Source organism: Ursus arctos, unplaced genomic scaffold, assembly GCF_023065955.2.
Source record: "Ursus arctos isolate Adak ecotype North America unplaced genomic scaffold, UrsArc2.0 scaffold_34, whole genome shotgun sequence".
Taxonomy (NCBI): domain Eukaryota; kingdom Metazoa; phylum Chordata; class Mammalia; order Carnivora; family Ursidae; genus Ursus; species Ursus arctos.
The window spans coordinates 18,066,353-18,086,280 of record NW_026623030.1 but is presented as its reverse complement, the minus strand read 5'-3'; the positions used below and the strand labels follow the sequence as shown (position 1 = coordinate 18,086,280).

The 19,928-nt window shown below is 52.0% G+C and overlaps 1 protein-coding gene across 2 annotated transcripts in view; it reads right to left on the bottom strand.

Annotated features, from left to right (window-relative positions):
- Nucleotides 1-2,075: 2,075 nt before the first annotated feature.
- Nucleotides 2,076-19,928, bottom strand: part of NOS1 (nitric oxide synthase 1) — a 174,764-nt gene continuing 156,911 nt past the window's right edge. For both annotated transcript variants that reach the window (XM_026514576.4, XM_044389890.3), the window contains exons 22-30: nt 19,298-19,491; nt 17,667-17,836; nt 14,824-15,034; nt 14,007-14,094; nt 12,316-12,437; nt 11,112-11,260; nt 9,636-9,830; nt 8,902-9,020; nt 2,076-7,911 (exon numbers count right to left, since the gene is read on the bottom strand). In XM_026514576.4, the coding sequence (XP_026370361.2) occupies nt 7,896-7,911; nt 8,902-9,020; nt 9,636-9,830; nt 11,112-11,260; nt 12,316-12,437; nt 14,007-14,094; nt 14,824-15,034; nt 17,667-17,836; nt 19,298-19,491 (1,264 nt within the window). In that variant the 3' untranslated portion in view covers nt 2,076-7,895. The remainder of the gene's footprint in view (nt 7,912-8,901; nt 9,021-9,635; nt 9,831-11,111; nt 11,261-12,315; nt 12,438-14,006; nt 14,095-14,823; nt 15,035-17,666; nt 17,837-19,297; nt 19,492-19,928) is intronic.

Sequence of the window (19,928 nt, the reverse complement as noted above, 5' to 3'; positions counted from 1 at the left end):
CATTGCTAAAGTGATTTCCTTTTAGTGATGTGGGTTCCAAGCTCTATATCGATCCACCGATTGTAAATTTTTCCTTGGTTTTGTTCTCTCGGCGATTTTGCCAAGGGTACAATGAGGGAAAAAAAGTGCATTTTTACTATTTAACCGATGGTGAGACGCACATTCTATATTGACTTGCAGTCGCTCAAAAATCCGTTCTTCCGTTCTTCCCCCTCCCCCACTTGTTTCCCACCCCTTCTCCTTTGGATTTGTGGTTGGGAAGGTTCTGTTTTGGTGTAAACTGGGATTTTTTTTTTCCCCACCTGGTTGCCAGGCAACAGCAGCCACCCCAGTCAGGATGCATATAAATGTTAAATTGTTCCCAGCCACCTCTGGAGGCTGGGCCTGTCACAACTCCACTGCAGGTGGGGGGTGGGGGGGTGGGGGGGAGGTGCTGGTTAAAAATTCCGAAGTCAGACCTTATCCCCAGCGAACGCTAATGGGCAGATAGAGGGAGAAGCCTAGGAATTGGCTTTTAAAATTAGTGTCTTCTGTGATGACAGGTGGTCTGAGGGGGCCTAAGGATCCCAGGGCTGAATAGCAAATGGCAAATTACATCAAGAGGGAGTTGTTTGAGCTTCAGTAAGAGAAAAAAGCCGAGAACATTCGAAGCTGGATGTTAGTTTATTTACTCATACATAGGATTATTCTATTCTATCCTAGCCTATCCTGTTCTATGTGTGTTGAATATATTAATTCATTTAATCCTATTGCAACGCAATGAAGTTAAACAATCACAGCCTACTTGACAGTGAAGAAAGGAAGACACAGAGAGGTTGAGTAACTCATCCAACGTTGCACAGCTAGGAAGTGGAGGAGCCAGGACTTGAACTTCACAGCCTGGGGCTCTTAGCAGCGCACCGGGAGGTGGCGAAGAATGAAGATTCTCAAGCTGGACAGTCCGGGTTCGAATTCTACCTCCAACGTCTACTAGTTATGTTCACCTTGCACAGGCTGGCTGATCTCCTTGTGCCTCAGTTTCCCAAGTTTTAAATTGGAGAGAGTAATGATACATGTCCAAGTATTCCCATGAAGACTGGCATTTAATCACTCTTAGCTGTTATTTTAGTTCATTTCGGTGGGGCAGGGTAGAGCTGGACACTGAGGGGGTCCTCTGGTCCTACCCCATCTCTGCCCCACACATCACACTTGAACTTGGGCCTGAGGCTCAGGGATGGGGTGGAGGAGACAGGAATGGTATGTGGGAAATGTCTGAGGTTGGGTAAATTATTTTGTAATTTAAAAGGCTATCTGGCGGTTTGTGCTTTCTGGCCAGGAAATAGGCGTGAATGTCAAAATGGTCACAGCATCCAAATGGCCACATCCAGAAGGGCATGACAAAGCCTTGGGGGCTCCCACCCCTTCGTTTATCCTTTGGTACTCACCACCCTGTCAGGGAATTTGGGGTCAGCTCCTCTTCATCCGTCCTTTTAGCGCTTTTGAGTCCCCTTCTTTTGAAACTGGGTCTGAAGCCCGCTAGGAATTAGGCTTTAGGGTCCTCAGGGTTGTGTATGCAGGGAGGCAGGGCTGGGGGTGAAGGTGGTGCAGTTTCTTTGGGGCGCATTCACAGGATGCAGCCATGACGGGAGCAAAGGTGTTACTCGCAGGATGGAGCGGAAGCTCCACCTAGATCCTCGCCAGCACTGCAGAGCCGTTGTTCCCCAGCTGCTGGGAGCGCCCTCAGCGATCGGGCCTTTGGGGGTGGCTTCTGCTGCAGAGAGCAGGCTGGTCCAGGACTGACCGATGAAGGGTATGAAACCTGGCCTTCTGGCCCCAAATCATGGACAGCTCTGGAAGGTCACCTTCAGAATTCCCGTCACGGTTGGCTCAAATTTCTGTTGCCACAATATGGCGGCTCAGGCTTTCCCTCCCATCAGGCGGACTGCTCTCCCACCCCTCCCCTCCCCTCCCCAAGACCACGCCCCCGAAGCAATCTCTGCCACGTCTCAGGGTGGGCTTCCTGGGGGCACCTGGCTGGCGACAGCGGGCAGAGGTGGGAGAAATTCCAAGCAAATCAAACGAGAGACCACAGCCCATGAAGTCAACTCCACTTTTTAATATTTTAACCATAATGCAAACAGGCATAAGTAGACTTTTGTTGAATTCCATCAAGTTAGATGATGAGGACAATGCAGAACGAGAGCATGCGGTGAACACGGCTTGGACAACCTCGCAAGGAGCGTGGAGCGGGCGTCGGTCCTTGGAGGAAGGTGCGGGAGCGCACGGAACACTGGGCAGACATTAGCAGCATCGAGAGCTCAGAGGTAGGGGGATGTCCGAGTTTCTGACAGCGTGTGTGTGTGTGTGTGGTGACATGCGACACCCGCTCTGCCCACCTCCCCAGCTCCTCAACCCCGAATGGAAACCCACTGGTACAGCAAGGAGGGGACGGCCAACTGCATTCTCTCTCTCTCTCTCTGCCTTCCAGGAAGCCACTGCTGAGTCCGGAGTGGGTCCTACGATCACAAGACAGCACGACACAAGGAAAACAGGGTGGAGGCGGGGTGCATGGCATCGGGCCTCCCTGGGTCGTAATCAGAGCAATGCCAAGGGCACGGCATCTTATCAAAATGGAACCGTCATCCTTTCTGTCTTGGGAGGGAATTTGTGAAACCACTTTCTCATCATCCCCCGCCCCAAAATCCTTCTCAAGTGTCCGATAACGGAAACAAAGCCATCAGTTGAGGGCCACATTGCTGACTCCAGAAGGTCCATGATTGAAGGGCCTGGGGCAGCCAGGAGAGATTCTTTTGCCCTCACGGGACATCTGGCAATGTCCAAAGAAGACATATTTGGTTGTCACATCTGGTGGGGGTGGGGTGGAGAGGGACTGCTACTGGCCGCCAGGAATGCCACTCCACATTCTGCATACGATGCCCGGGACAGCCTCCACCACAAAGAATTCTCCAGCCCCACAAGCCAATAGTGCTGAGGTTGGCTGACCGTGGACCAGAGTCAAGTCTGAGCACTTGGATGTCCTGGCATCATTTTCTAGAAGACTATGGAAAGCAGCATCTTAAGGCAGATTTGCTCCTGCCTGCCAGGGCCACCTCGTTAAGAATGGTCTCTGTCTTGGACCAGATGGACATCCTTGCTTGTTCAGAACTGTTCAGATCTTCCAGGACAAAATAAACTCACAAACAAACTACGGCGTATTTACCCCAGACCTCCTCCCTTGCAAGATTGCATGTGGCTCTGACAAGTAGTTAACAGAGAAAAGACTCAAGACCCATGTTCCAGGAGTGAGAGTTTACCTAGGTCCTCATGCAGGTCGGAGACTTGTCAGTGTTTGGGGAGAGGCAGCTTTTGCCACCAGGTAGGGACTGGCAGTGGGTTGAGGACAGGGTACATATGGTAGAAAGAGGAGAGACCAGGCAGAGTCAGGTTCATGGGGACCATCTGTGTTGAGTTCTGGGGGGCAGGGATTCTCAGATCTGTCTTCCTCCATCCCAGCCCCTGGCCTTTAATTCTTGAGCCAAACAGGACATTTGGATGCAGGAAACTTTACAAGGGTTGGGAGACATCAAGGAGTATGGATAAGTCATACAGGATGCTCTGATGAATATTTCTTTCTCCTTGTCACCTGCAGGCAGTCTCAGATTAACTTGTCAATTCAGACAGAAGGCTTTGTGGGGAAGGTGCGCACAGCAACATGCTGGAGGTCAGGGCAGTGGAGATGCAAATGTATAAATTAACAGTTGGCTTCACACAAAATCTTAACCCCATAGTTTTCCCGATGGCATGAATGGCCAGCGCTCTAGGGGTGAACGGGCCCAGACATCTGGCTTGCCCATCCTGGCATAGGGACTGTTTGCCCGCGATCTGGGTCAGAAAAATCTCACTTGTTTTGGACTTAGGGCAAAACCTGACCTCCTTTTGGAAGTCCGAAGCAGGTGGCGGCTGAGAATGTGCTTGGCAAAAAAATCCTATGTTCCAAGGCCAATGTCAGATTGGCCTGGGGTCGGTTTTCTTTCCACACATCTAGGCCTGGCTGGACCTTGGAAGGATGCACCCTGTTGGCTGGGGGAGAAGCTGGCTGTCATGTTAACAACAGCAAACTCATCTTTCCCTCGAGGCTGTTTTTTTTCTTTTTTTCTCATGAGACTCCTTTCTCAGCCTAGAGGTAAGATTTGACTTTCTCATTTGTTCTTCTCCCCAACAACTAGGCCTCCAGGTCCTGCTGATTCAACCCCTGGGGTGGCTTTGTTATTACATCTGCCCCTTCCCTCATTCCAGCCTTGGTTACTGCAACATTCTACAGCTGGTTCAACACACCAGCAGTCCACACTCTGTGCAGCCAGAACATTCTTTTCCAAGCACAACTCCAATGACCTTATTTTTCCCGTTTCAAAACCATTCCTAGGGATTCCCTGCTGCCTGCAAAATAATCTATATTCCTTGACATGTGCTCACCTGTCCCTAACACCTGGTCCCTGCTCACCTTCCCAGCATCTGGCTCCTCACCTTCAGCCTTCCAAAGCTGTGCCTAAAGCCAGCCCCCCTTTACTGCAACATGCTCCCCATGTGTGCCTTACCTCCCTCGCTTCCTCCTTCCTGGAAATGTTATCCCCCCCAAACCTGCAGGTGGAATCTGCCCATTTCTCAAACCCCAGGCATTTATGTCGATTCTAAGAATTGTGTGTCTACGTACGAGATTCTCTTGTCTACAAACAGAAACTCTTCCTGGCTCCGTATGCTCCACTCTGCCTTCCGCATACAGGTATTGGTGAAGTAGAAAGATAAAATGTGAAAGCTTGTGTAACTGGCCATTCTATGGGCATTATCTCATTAAACTCACTTTGCTATATAAGTGCATATATAGACTCAGAAAGGTTACATCACCAGCCCGGGGCTGTCTGCGGAAATGGGTGGGGGGGGGAGGGGAGAGAGTTAGCATTTGGACTAGGGCTGCTCCCAAAGTCTCCATTTTGGTGGGTCTGAAGCATTTCCCTGAACAGGATACCTGGCTGTCTCACTCCGTGGAAACCAAGTGGGAAAATAGTCCTCTGCTCAGGGAGTTTAATTACCTCTGCTTCTTTCCTAACATAAGGGGCGGGCATTGGCTTCATAATGATGAATGGGGGGCATGGCCATTTCAGCTTCTCCTGTGATGGGGGATGTCCCCTTCCTCCTGGCCAAACTCATTTTTGTTAAATGGGCTTGGAGCCCCACTGCAGGCCAGTTCAAGGGGGAGAGGGACAGAAAGGCCTGTAATCTAGGTAACCCCCAAATGCCCAAACAATCCTATTTTTCTGCTCACCTGTTGTGAAACCAAATTTTGCACCTAGATTTGGCTACCAGGACTGGAGTAAAAACCACCACAAGAGGGCAGCATTTACCCACCCTGGATCGAGCTAAACCCTCAACCAGGACTCCGCACTCTGTCTCTTGATAGGCTCCTTACAGGGAGGCTCTTCCTAACAGGGATTCTGGCAAATGAGAGAAATACATCAGACCAGTCTCCAGTCTTCTAGCGGGGAGTCCGGAAGCAGCTTGCTGTTGGGTGTGGAAAGGCGTTTCCTTTAAAAACAAAAACCCTTCTTGGGAAGAAATATGCATCCCAATTCTATAACCACTGCTTTGGACTCTCTGATACAACAAGAGGATGATTCCATCTGCAGGCCTGCTACTGGAGGGGCAGGGGTGCGTGAAGGGGGTGCCTGGTACACAGGAAGTGCACACAAGCACTTGCTCGGGGATGGAAAAGCACTTGCACAGAGAGCTTGGTCTGGAGAGGGAAGCGCTGATGAGTCCTTCCTTGAATGAGATCGGACACTGCAGTTCAGGGTCTATGGAGCGAGGGACACCTTAGCCAGTATCTCCAAAGGGCTCAAAGGGTTGAAAGAAAGCCCCTGGGGGGAAGGCTGCTAGGAGCCAGAATTGTGTATACAATGGGCCTCTGGAGTTCCAGGTTGGATAAGGTGGGGGGCTAGGTGTGTGGGGGGTAGCATGCCGAGTGCTTGTGCTTGGTCTCCTTGCTGTGGAAGCCCCAGCCAGAGAAAATAGGATTAAAGGAAGGCTGGGAGGTGGTAATTGGAGGCAGCCCAGCTCGGCACTCAGGGAGGATGGGACCCCAGAGGGAGGGGGGCTGCCGTGGAAGGTGGGGAAAGGTGAGGTCCGGTGTGCCTTTTGCCTTTAAGAATCTCGGAGGTTGTCCCCTCCTGGGGACACCTCTTTAGCACACCATGTCCTAAGGTCCTTCCAGAGGGCCAGGGCACTTTCTCTTTGGCAGCCCCCCAAACGGAGCATCAAGAAATACCCATTGTGCTGTATAGAAAGGCAATGCTGTCTCTCTGGAGGAGAACACAGAACACAACAAAACAGAAGAACTCACTTGAGGAATGCTTACCCTCCAACCCGACGGGGGGTGGGGGTGTGGGGTGGGGAGGGTAGGGGTAGGGCAGGCCCCTCCAGCAATTTCTTGGCTCTCTCCAGGCCTTCCCCTGATTTTGAGCATTCCCGGGGAGAGAGGGACCCTCTGAGCCCATTCATCCTGACAAGGTGGGTGCAGCCCGTTGCCTGCTGGGGCGGGGAGGGGGAGAGGGAGGACTGTATTGACCCTGATTCCCACTGAAGACTGTGTTGCCCATTTTTGATCAGAGTCAAGGTTCATTTATTTGTCAAAATAGTTTATCAGGCTAGAAACTTGGGGGATCACTTTTAGAAGGCCAGGATCATGAGGGCCAGGCCACCCTGGGTTGTGATCCTATCGAGGAAGCCATGTGGTGCCTCACTATGGCTTCGCTCTCCAACCTATCCGCTTTAACGGCCTTCTGCTATTTCCTTCCTAGGGTGGAAGGGCCAGCCCCATTTGGGGCAATAAAAAAATAGCAGTGATATTCTTCCTTGTACTGTTTCTAGTCTCTACCACTTTAAAGGCTGATCTATTCATACTTTTTTCGCTTCATAACATTATAAGGAGAAACCAAGGACAAGTAATTTGCCCAAAGTCACCCAGTGGCAAAGATGGGACGATTCTTATTTCTTGCATACTCCTTGGGACATTACTTCCCCGTCTTGTGGGTGGGATGGTCCGGGGAGGCCCAATCGGGTGATCCTGTCTGGGGTGGGACGTAGGGTTGGGGAGGTGTGCTTAATGCACACGAGATGGGTTCGTTTCCTGGGGGGGGCTCCGCTGATACCAGAATCTAAATGCGACCAATTCTGTGAGCCCCTTTTCGATGGAGCCTCCCCCCTTAATCATCACACTTGCTTCTCCCTGCCCTTTGTAAGCAGGACAACGAGGGTGACTCCAAGTGTTTCAGGGACACGAGCACAGATAGAAATTATGGACGTGTGACGAACCAGGGGACAGTTCTTAGCACGGAGAGTCTACAGGCCACACGCTTGCACAGGCAAGAGGACAGACGGAGACCCAGGCCTGTCACATGCGTACACACACACACACCCCCACACACGACCAGGACGTCATCATAAAAAAGGAGAAGGGGGGCTTCAGCAGCAGAGACACTGGCTCAGAGACTCTCCTGATCGGTCCCTGCAGCCTCTCCGGGGGAACCCCAGAGCAACGGCCACGTTCCAGTGACGTCACGCACCGGTGACCTGCCCTTGTCGGGAAGAGACAGAGGGGAAACAGTTTTGTGAGAGCCACTGTGGATTATAAAGGCATCGCAGCAGGGCAACTCAAGGAGAAAACCCAAGAGGGCCAAGGAAACCACCGAGGGGCGAGGACCCAGAAGAGGAAAAACCACAGCGACAGGACGAGAGGGACAGCGGGGGCCACGCGGGGTCCCGGAGGGAAGGTTCAGCAGTGTCCACGCTTATAAAACCTGCAGCCGCCCCGCCGGGGCGCATGGGACGGCCCCCCTGCCATCCGTCTGGGCAAGAGGATCCAGTTAGGAGCTGAAAACCCTGTGGGAAGACACGGGGGGGGAGGGAGTTAGTGCCACGGAGGCAAAGCTGTGCTGTTTCCTTACGGAGCGGCAGAGAAGCCACTGAGCTCTGGGCACAGGGGCCTCACTGACCCTCTCTCTGCAGGCTCTCCGCCTTGGACAGCACCTGACCCCTAGCTGGGGCTCGTCTTGAAAGATGGGATGACCTAACGAAGGGATGAATGAGTGCGTGCTCACCAACACAACAGGCCAGGAACGGGGACCACGGAAGGGGCTTTGTGACAGCCGAAGGAGTTGGAATCTTAAAGGCGGTAACGTGAGCCTACCGGACACCAAATAAGTTTTGTATGTACGGGGAAAAAATGAGGCTGTTTAAGAAATGGGGTGTCTTCCCTATGCTACTGAAAATGAGACCACCCAATTCCTACCTAACTTAAGGGGCCCACGGTGGTGGTTTGGAGGCACTCTGTGGCGGGCATGGCGTGAGCGGCATTACCATCGTGGTTGAGAGTTCCCAGCATTAAGAAGAGGTTTAACTAGTGAGATTCAATCCAGTTTTGTGGTGCCTCAGACTGTTTCCAGCAATTTCTAGAGGACTAGGAAGGTTGTCAAAATAATACCAATTGGGATCTGCGTGGATGAGAATGCCTTGGGCAGTTTAGGGGGTTGGGAGGTGGTCTAAACGCTGGGAGCAGTGGCTGGGAATACACCTTCCCAGAGGCTGGAGCCATCATTCCACTCGGGGGCGCCCTGGGCAGACGAAGCCGGGGTTCCCACACTTGGAGGGGCCTCAGAATTCCCTGGAGGGCTCCTTAAAAACATAAACCCCAGTTCTCACTCCAGAGTTTCAGTGTCAGCAGGTCTGGGGCGGCCTGGGAATTTGCATTTGCAACCCCTTCTCCACTGTGGGAGAGCCAAGGCAAATGAAGCCAGACACCCCCCCCCCCCAATCAGGACTGGGAAGAGAGGGTTCTGCCCACCCCTTGCCCCTGGGATGGAGCCAGCTTACTCGTCGGTGTCTTTTTTGCTCTCCTCAATGAAGGCAATGGATTCAGATCTAAGGCGGTTGGTCACTTCATATGTTCGCAGGGTGACCCCGAAAATATCCTCATGGTACCGGTTGTCATCCTGGGGAACAGGAACAGCCCTCAAATGCCAGCCAAAGGCAGGAGAGGGGCAGACATGCTGACACCCTGGAATGGAATGTCCCTAAAAAAGATGGGTCCTAAACAAACAGGATGTAACCCAGTGTCTCTTAGAGGACCTCTGGCCTCTCAGACTGTGCTTCACAAGACCCTGTGCCCTCCAGGGTGTGGGGTCTCAGCAGCCCAGGTGGCAAAGAACATTTCAGTTCACATCTGAACTGGCACTCCTTGGACAAACCTTTTTGTACAGTGCTCAACCTGCACAACTGCACAGGACAGTGCTGCAGCTTGGTTCTGGGGGCAGGAAGAATCGGTTTAGGATGGTTTCTATCCAGCTACCCAGTGGTCCACCCGCTTGTTATTTCCACCCACCACAGCCCCCACCTATGTTTAATACATGCACCTGCACACCCAGCACTCAGTTCTCCTCCTTCTGTCTCAACTATAGTTTGAGACCATGGATATCCTCTACCCCGAGCCATAAATGGGAAAATGGGAGCAGGCGGGGATGTCATCCTGGCTCCTGTAATCACTGAGACCGGTGGGGTGAGCAAGAGGAGACAGGAAGTGGATGCTGGAAAAGGGATCTGTCACTCACCCTCAGCCTGCTGATGAACACGCCCGCATCCTCTGCTGAGAGTTTCCCCTGCTGGGTCATGATGCGCTGGATGGCTTTGAGGACATCGGCGGCCATGGTGACGTCCCCGCAGACATAGATGTGGCCCCCTTGCTCCTTCAGGGCTCGGTACACCGGTTCTGCCAGCTGCTCCTGCAGGACGTCCTGCACGTACTTCTGCAGGGAGCAGGAAGACCCGTGAGAAGGTGCTGGGTCCTGGGCAGCAGCACACGACCCCCCCAGGAGAGCAGAGCCTGACACAGGCCACCCAGGGGAGCGGGAGGAGTGAGTAGAGAGGGAAGGCCGATCCGAGGGTATGTGAATGAGCTGCTCCTTGGGTTGGAGCTCAGCTGTGCTGAGGACCCTGGAGAGGGTCATGCGGAACACGCCCCAGAGCCATAACCTGGAGGAGCAGAGGGGGTCACCATCTACCTGCTCCCTGCCCAATGGCCAGCGGTCCCCCACGGGGAGTTAACACCTGTACTCTGCTAGGTGCGGGGTTCGTCCTATGCTGGGGAGCCAGAGAAGCCCCAGGGCAGACAGCAAGAGATGGGAGAGGCGAGGGGCTGTCAGCTTACGTCTGCACAAAGCCAGCTGCTGCAGGAAGAGCTGGAGTAGAAGGTGGGCCAAGAGAAAGTGGGGTGGGCACAGGGGTGGCCAATACAGCCTCCAGGGGATTTGCCTTCTTTGTTTGGGATGCCTTTCACCTGTCTAGGAAACTGCCCAGGGGTGAGGCGGACACGCAGATGGTTCGTCTTGGCACGGCTGTCCCGCTTGTAAAAACATCGATGTACTTCCGCACCAGCTATCAAACAGCCACTGCCCACCCTCCGAGTGTCCACCCCACCCCAGCTGTCCCAGCCCCTTTCCTAGGACCCCCTGGATCTCCCCAAGATCCAGTAGGAGCGCGCGCCAGTCCTGCGGCCTGCATCCACGCTGACCTGTAGCGCCTCTTGTGGACTGTTACGTGTTTTGTTTTGTTTTTTTAATTCATTTTTTCAAAATATTTTTATTTTGGTAAAATACACAAAACATTTCATGTACCATTTAACCATTTAAAAGTGAACAATTCGGGGGCATTTCGTGCACCGCTATCTTGTGCAACCGTCACTCTATCTGGTTCTAGAACTTATTCATCACCCTAAAAGGAAATTCTGTACCCACGAGCAGTCACTCCCCATTCCCCTGTCGCCACAGCCCCTGGTAACCTCAGATCTGCTGTCTCTACGGATCTGGCTGTTCTGGATATTTCACATAAGTGGCATCCTATGATATGGGCCGTTGAATGTTTTAAACCCATATTTTTATGCTCCTGCTTCCTGCAGTACAGAGCAATGTCCCGGAGGAGAATTCCGAATAGGTGAGGGGGTGTCTGGGGTTTGGGGTGCGCATGTGTGTACGAGCATGTGTGTGTGTGTTTGGGCTGGGGTGCGGGGCCTGTGCACGGGCCGGGGTTACCTTTGGTTTGTCTGGCTCCCGGGAGTAGGCCGTGTACAGTTCTCTGAAGACCCCCTTGTTCTTGGCCTGGAGCGTCTCCTCCCTGTAGATGTGGTCTATCTTGGATTGCCGGCACCCGAACACCAGGACCATGGGGCAGGGGCTCATCCCTGGGGGACCAGGAAGATCTCACGTCACTCACAGCTCTGATGCCCGATTTGGGGGGGAGGCTGGTGGTGTCAGGGGAGGGGTGCTGGGAACCTTTGTGCGTGCCACATGGATAGAGGCACACGAACACTGGCACAGGTGGGGTGTATGTACTGGCACACACGTACACCCATGTATACACACGCACCTGCACATACTGAGGGAAGTCGGTGAAGTGTGTTCAGGGTCTCAGTCCTTCCTTCTGCCCCCTGGCTACTTAGCAGCCCCCGCTACTGGGTCGTGCTGAGAGCCCTGTCTGTGCAGCCGCAGTACCTGGGTTCGAATCCCAGCTCTGTGCGATGATGAGCAATTTAACTTACTGCGTGTCCATTTCCACAGGTACAAAAATGGAAGTACTAGTAACATGTACCTCCTAGGGTTACTTCGAGACGTCACACATTAGAGCCCAGTGAATACACAGTGAATTCTTTATCAACGTGAGCTACTCCACCGGAATGACTGGTCCAAGGGGGTGGCTTTTTTTTTTTTTTAAGCTGTTTCTCTATCTTGTTCAAGGCTGTCCCTTGGCACCTACAACAGTGCCTGGCATTTATGAGATGCTCAACAAATCCCTGATTAATGCATGCCGCAACTATGGGTTTCTTCCTCTCCTCCCGAGGCTGATCTGTTGTGTGTCTCACACAGCAAAGTCTGCTCTTGAATAACAGCCTTTGGGACAATCCCATAAACGTACATATTTGGATAAGGCTTAATGTTTACTCTCTTAAGGCTGCTTGAAGTTTCAGATGGGTCCTACCTTAACAAAGAAATGTCTTCTGGGGATGGAATTTCAGACCCTAGGACAAGTTGTGTGCCAGATTTGTTGGGATAGGTCCTTTGAAGTATAACCATGAACCTCATCCATGGGTCAGGTCAGTACTAGGATCTCCCTGCCCTCCCCCAGGCAATGACGCGGTGGAGAGATAACTCCGACATTCCTCTGGGCGGCTGAGACACAGGCGGGTCCGCCCAGGTCCAGGTGGGGTGGACATCACCTGGCTGCTGAATTGTGACCCACCTTTGTGTTGGATATCAAATTGCCGCTGCTGCCAGAAGCTTCGGAAAGGGGCAATGCCAGTGCCTGGGCCAATGAGGATGCAGGGCACTTGGGGATTTCGGGGCAGGTGGAAGCTGGGTGCTCTGGACAAGAGAGAGAGAATCAGAAGGCTTGCTGTGCTCAAATTGGATCAAGGGTGGCTGGGCCTTGGGTAGACCAGGTGGCCTTCTTGGTGATACAGAGGGATTGCACTCTCCAGCTAGGGTCACGTGCCCCTTATTGGAGTGGGAAGTCCTATAGATTTGGGGACATCCCAAAACAGGAGCACCTCAGGGTCTGGCTACCACTCCAATTCCCAGTTTTCCTCATTGCTGAGCTAAGCCACAACGGGCAGTGGGATCATTTTAACTCATGCTTTCGCGATCTCAGCACTACTGACATTTGGGGCTGCATACTTCTCGGCCACGGCGGGGTGGGGGTGGGGGGAGTCCTGTGCATTGTACGATATTCAGCAGCACCCTGGTCTCTACCTCCTAGATGCCAGGAGCACCCTCCAGCTGTGGCAAACCAAACTCTGGGCAGCCTTTGCCACGTGTGCCCTGAAAGGGAAAATCACCCCCTGCTGAGAACCACGGACTTAGCCGCCAGTGAGATCTCCTAAAATCAGGGAACAGACTTCAGTGTACAGAGAATCACCGGGTGGTGTTGAAAGTACAGATTCTTGGGCACTGCAGCAAGGCTGGGCTCAGGGTACTGTATTTTTGAAGCACCACCGGGGATTCCGATGCTTGCAGTAGGTGGACCTTTCTATGAACTCTCCACTCTCAACAGCTGAGAAAAATCACTGGTCAGGATTTCTGCACCTTCCCAGGTACAGAAGTCATTGGCTGACGAAGCAGGAACCTCCACTGGGCTTAAGAGCTCAGGTATAGCCCTCACTGTGAAAAATGTTTCAGTTGTATTTTTCATCTGATGGTGGTAAGACCACTTCCATGAAATCTACCCTCTTAACAAAAATTTTAAGTGCATGATACAGTACTGTTAATCGTAGGCAGAAAGGTCCTTTAAAATGGAGTTTGGGGGGCACCTGAGTGGCTCAGTCGGTTAAGCGTCTGACTTCAGCTCAGGGCGTGATCCTGGTGTTATGGGATCGAGCCCCACATCAGGCTGTCTGCTCAGTGGGGAGTCTGCTTCTCCCTCTTCCTCTGCCCCTCCCCCTGCTCATACTCTGTCTCAAATAAATAAATAAAATACTAAAAAAAACCCCCAAACAACTGGGGGTTTGGGAGGAACAGATCTGATTGATGGGAGGAGGGTTTGGACCTCCCCCATCTCCGAGACAGTGGGAACAGATAGCCTGGTAACAGCGGAGAGAATTTCCCCCAGTCTGCAGATTTCAGGAAAGCTGAATCTGCATTTGCTGGGTTGTCTACTGTAGCCCCAGTATCTCGCACAGTACATGCACTTGATAAATATTCATTGCATTGACCTGACTTTGATGGGGGGGCGGAGCCTGCTTAGCGGCTGGGCTGCTGGGTTGCCCGTCCCATGGTCCCATTTACTTAACAGCTTGGAGTGATACGGGGTTGATCTCGATTCTGTCTGACTCAGCCATTTCTCCAGAACCCTGGAGGCTGGTCCACTCAGCCCAACTCAGGGCATGAGTATGCAGGTTTGGGACAACTGCTCATTTCTCTTCATTTGCTACTTACCCTCTCACGAAACACGGGACCACTTCGTCAGCCTGTATCCGGTTGAGCCAGGAGGAGCACACACCGTGGTGAATTGGTCCTTCTCCATCTGGCAGAATAACCAAGGTGGTCTGGCGCGCCTACTGCCCCCAGGGTTCCCCATCACTGGCCTCCCTGCTCCCTCTAGAGCAGAAGCTCACAGCCCCATGCCAAGTTTCTGCCTTGGAATTCCCTGTCTGGATCCCTTCCTCTGAAGGGGAAGAGGGAATGGTATAGTTGGGGTGAGCTCCTGGCTGTGAAACTGCCCAGGGTTCCCATGGGTAAGGGTCGGTCAGATTCAGACCCTGCCTACTGAAAAGATCTCAGTCAATGCACTCTGGGTTGCTTTTTAGGATCCTGGTCTCGGAGGTCTCTCAGGCACCTTGCATTTTAATTTCTTTATCAAGGAGGGAAAATACGGGAGACAAACACTAGGGTATCTGACTGACCTACAACCAGGAGACTTCATGCACCAGAGGGCTCCCCCGCTCCAAGGGATAGGTGGGGGTGGCTTGATCCAATCGCTGCCTTCGTGGGAGGGGGAGGGATGAGGGGCTGAAGGCAGTAAAAAGGCTCTCGAGTTTTGGGAGTAGAGGAAGCTTTCAAGTGCACATCTTCCCTCCTTCCTGGTTCTGCACCGGTTTGGCTCTGCCTAAGGGGACAGTTTGCCTGCCCCGCTGCTTCCACCAGTTCCTGGCCTTGGGGTGGGTCTCCTCCCGGGAATTTGGGATTTGGCAGGCCTGCAGAGGCCCCTGGGGCAAAATGCAGACCCCGAGGCTCTCCCGGTGCCTCTGCCTACCTCTGGTGCGGTAGGAGACGATGGCCACGGTGAGGTGCACCTCGTCAGGGTACATGTCTGGGGAGGAGCTGATGGAATAGTAGCGGGGCTGCAGCAGGGACAGCTGGGTCAGGAGCAGGGTGGAGGGCATCTGGATGGACGGGAACTCCTCCAGCACCTCCACGATGGTGGGGTTCTTGCCCCATTTCCATTCCTCGTACTCCTGCAAACCCTGTGCCAAGGAGAGGGATGCAGATCTTGTACCCCGTTCTTGGTACACATTTCCAATGAGGGCATCAGAACGTCCAGGAAGAAGGTCAGGACTGATAAGGATACCTAACACTCACACAGTAATTACTCCGTGCCAGGTCTTAACTCTTACAATGACGTCATGAAATAAGTATGACTGTTGTCCCTATTTTATAGCAGGGGAAACTGACAAATACAGAGGCTCTTTGGCTTGGAGGCAGTGATTCTGGGTTTTGAATCTAGGTCAGGGGGTGGCAAACTTCTGCCCAAAAGGTCAATGTGGCTTACTACCTGTTTGTAGGAGTCATGAGCTAAGAGATGTTTTTACATGTTTAAATTGTTGGGGGGGGGGAGGATCAAAAGAAGCATACTATTTCATGACACAAGAATGTGATATGAAATTCGAATTTCTGTGCCCACAAATAAGATTTGATTGGAACCCCACCACATCGACTCACTTAGTACTGTCCATGCTGTTGGGCTATAATGGTGGAGTTTAATGGTTGTGATGCAGATCTCATGGGCCGTGAGCCTAAAATATTTACTACCAGGCTCTTTTGGACAAAGGTTGCTGACCCCTGCTTTAGGCAGTGTGGCCCCAGAATTTGGGTTCCTAACCATAATACGTCCTGCCATATGTAAAGGTCAACAGAGAAGCACCGTGGAGGGAGTCATGATTTGCTGGTATGGAATGCAGACCTGTGACCTGTGAGTTTGCAGGGCTGGAGATGCATCAGCAGAGAGCACAGGTCAAGTTCAAGAGGGTGAATGACAACCCCCGAGGAACAGATTAGGGTGTGGAGGACCACATGCAGGGGCTTGTGGACAGCAAAGCCCACCTGTTACCAGGGAACAGAGGAACTCTCTGGGGCTCTGGAGTTTTGTTTTCTTACATCTCAGAAGCTGCTCCCAGCAGTCCCTGATTGCTTACAGGAGGCTCAGATTTTGAGGAGTAAAGCGTAAGTGCACCATATAACAAAGCTTTCCTCCGTGGCCCTAGAGATCATCTTGCTTTATTGATAGGGCATGGTATCCTTGAGAATGTGCCTTGCAGACCTCCAGCCTCACTGACCTCGAGCTGCAGGGGTGCAATTAGCCAAGAGCTTCAGGAACTGCTCCCTGAAATGGCCATCGATGGGAAACAGACACAGATCACCCATGTTGGTCCTTCCTAAGGCTGCGGTTGTCGTTCCAGATGCTTCCATTCACACTTCCTTCCCTTGGAGTCAGACTTGTTGGATGGCTGATGGTCCTCCCAATCTTATCTCACTCTTGCCCATTTTTCCCTCACACAGTTGTTTCCCTTAATAAAAATCCTCGCTCATTTAATCCCACATTGGAGTTTGTGCTCTTTGGAAGAAACGGGCTAATATGTACAGTTTATCAAATTCTACTTGAAATCGTCCTGTGCAAACAGTGCAATCTCTGGTCCCTCTTCATAGTAGCCCCCCCCCACACCATTAATTAAAAATTTAAAGTTATACATATACACTGTGTACAAAGTTAAACAATTCTGCAAAGTTTATGATGAAAATTAATGCTCCACTTCTCCAATCTGTTTACGACTCCCCAGAATTAACCACTTACAACTTTCTAAGTGTTCCTTTTCATGTTTGTTTTCTCATTTCTAAATATAGCCGACCCTCAAACAACATGGGTTTGAACTGTGCAGGTTCACTTATATTCAAATTGTTTTCGATCAATGTAATAGAGGACTGTAAATGAATTTTCTCTTCCTTATGATTTTCTTAACATTTTCTTTTCTCTAGCTACTTCATGGAAAGAATACAGTGTATAATACATAAAACATACAAAATATGTGTTCATCAACTGTTATTGGTAAGGCTTCTGGTCAACAGTAGGCTAACTTAATGGTTAAGTTTTTGGGGAGTCAAAAGTTATATGTGGATTTTCTACTGCACAGGGGGTCAGCACCCCAACCCCCATGTTGCTCAAGGGCCAGCTGTAATATACATTCTTTGAATTAGCCTCTTCCTGTCTGCCCATCATTCGTCCCTCTCCTAGACAGCAGAAGAAAGCTAAGCCATCCTTTGCTGGAGGCTTGCTTAGTGGGGAGGAGCCCCCACTGGGAGAAGTCTGGGTGGTCCTCCTGGGTAGGACTCTTACTGGGCAAGATTTTGCAGCAGCTTGGGGCAAGTGAGTCCTACCTAGGTTGCAAAGCAAGGATGGTAGAAATGTTTGATGCATTTCTATTGATGCTACCAATAGCTCCTCTGTGTTGGGAAAGACCTCTCTCTAAAACAGGGCACTGTGGGATCCTTCTCTATTTCTTTTCCTTCTAAGCATGGGCTCAGATGGAGCTAAAGGAAGCTCAAGGACTCCAAAGGGAGGAGGGACAAGAGTTTGAACACCAATTTCTACTAGGCCAGAGAACTCTGGCTACCCTCGTTCTGTCGGACCTTTGTTAGAATGAGGGGGGATGGTGAGGACAAGCCAAAATGGACTAGCCAATATGGCGACCATCCGCAAACTAAAAATCTGCAACTCTTGCTCCACACTGCCACCTGCTGGACAACTGTTGTAAGAGCTCTATAACTCTCCACTGACTAGGAGGTAAAAGATGCCCTTCGGGTTGTAGGAGGCCAGGGACCCACCCTGCTGAGGACCAGCAGACGCTGCTTCTCTTTCTCGCTGGTGGCCAGGGAGGCAAACTGCTGCAGCTGCAGTGGCGTTGGCGGCGTGGTGATGTCCAGGTAATACTTGAAGGCCTGGAAGATGGTGCAGGGCGGGAGGCGGTGCTCATCTGTCCAGTTACTGATAACTCCTATGGAGGTACAATGGAGGTGAGGGGTGGGTGGGGGAAGGCGAGCCTGAGCTCCAAGGGCTTGGGTCCAAGTCAGGAAGGCCAGATTTGCTCCTGGGGCAGAGGACGGGGCCGGGTGAGCCAAGCAATCCCTTGGCTTGCCACCTTCCATGTCCCACGTCTAGACCCAGGGTTCTGGGGACCATGTGATCACCTCATGTGTGCAAGGAGCATATCCAAAATCCATTGAGCAAATTAGTTCAAAAATGAAAAAGTAATATTAAAATAGCATGAGGCAGTCCGTCCTCTGGCATTCTGTGCAGTGAGCCCCCCACTGAGCACAAGCTAGGAGTCTATTTTGGCTTTGTCTACCCTCTTATGGTGTTGGCCTCTCAAACCTCTAATGGGATTCCAGCGTTTAAAATGACAAACATGCCTAACACTTTGCTAGCACTTTCTATACGCCAAGTGCTATTCTCAACACTTTATATTATTAACTCACTTAGTCCTCACGACAACCCTAGGTGGTGGGTGCTATTATTATTCCCATTTTGCAACTGAGAAAAAGGGAAGCACAGAGAGGTCAAGGAATTTGCCCAAGGTCACACAGCTCCTAAGTGTGAAATCAGGGAGGCCTGCCCCAGACCTCGTTCTAACCACTATGCTGTACTGCTTCTGTGTAATTTTCCATCGGATATAGCCCTAAACACAGCGTCTACTTTACCAGGGACTCAACCCAACGTAAAAAGTGCTGCTCCAACATGAAGAACTGGCTGGGTTGGATTTATTAAGATAAAGTGTTGTCTCTCCAAAGTGGTATTTCCTGAAGGACTTCCAGTCGGGCTTTGACCACGTGCTATTTTCACATTCTGCTCTGAGCGTACACTCTAGCTCCTTTGTAAAGGTGATATGTCACCATATCCCGGGCTGTCTGTCAGGTAGGGTCACCATGATTCCTGGTATCTGAGCCCTGAGCTCACCTGTGCCTCCTGAAATGAAGCCCTGAGACCCATTTGCCCTTAAAAGTTCTTCAACGGGAAGGTCAAGGGTGGTCACTGAAACAGACTGGAACCTGATCTAATGATGGTTTGACCTTGAGTCCGCCATCGAGCTGCATGTGGCGCCTCTTGATTTTAAGAGGAGGGAGGGGTACACGTCAGCTGCTGTTTACTTGGTGGGCAGTGAGGCGGGGTGATCAAGGCAGGCAGAAGCCCCTTCCCCCAAGGAGAAGCTATGGATGTCCTAGCATCACCGACATTGGCTCAGTCATTTGGGCCAAGGTGGTTCGGCCACGAGAAAGGAGGAGTCTTCCGTCTCATAAGCTGCAGGTGACGGAGACCCACCCTCCCACCCGGATTGGTGACTGGGAAGAAGGATGGGTCTCCTCTTCCCCAGGCACCCACTGCCTCTGGGACTCCCTGGAGAAGGGGAGGGCTCTGGAGAGGGGCCAGGTGGGGGGCCCCCTCCCTGCCACGTAGTTACCCAAAGCCGTGTTCCGCTCCTCCAGCAGCTCCACCTTCACCAGCTGGTTGACCGGGGGTGCGTCCTCCAGCCGCTCGATCAGGGCGTTCACGAGGTCCTCGCGGTTGCCTGGGAAGACGCCCAGGTGGTCCCCAGGCTGGTACTGGAGCTCCTGATTCCCGTTGGTGTGGAGACGCACGAAGATGGTTGATCGGCTGGAGGGAAAGGGGGGGAACAATCAGATACGTCACCAGCGACTGCACCCTTTTTTTGTTCCTTTGTCTCTTCCCATGGCTGCGAGCCCCCCCTTTCATTCTCCGTGGGGCCCATGCCAGTGAGACCTCGGCACCCACTGTTCCAACCACGTCTTTTAGCAGGTCACCCATGAGCTCCTCAGTGCAAACCCAAGGCCAAGTTCCGAGCACTCATCTTGCTCACGGAACCAGTACCGGACGTGGCTGCTCTTTCCTCCTTCTCAACTCCCTTCTCCTGGGTTCCAGCACCCCACACTCTCCCGATCTTCTCTTCTTTGGCGGTTCCTTCTCATCTCCCCAGACTCTGGACATTAGAGCCCCTCAGGGTTCAGTCCTCAGATTCCTTGCTTTTCTATCTTCCCAAACTTGCCTTTCTCCATAGCACTTACCAGCATCTG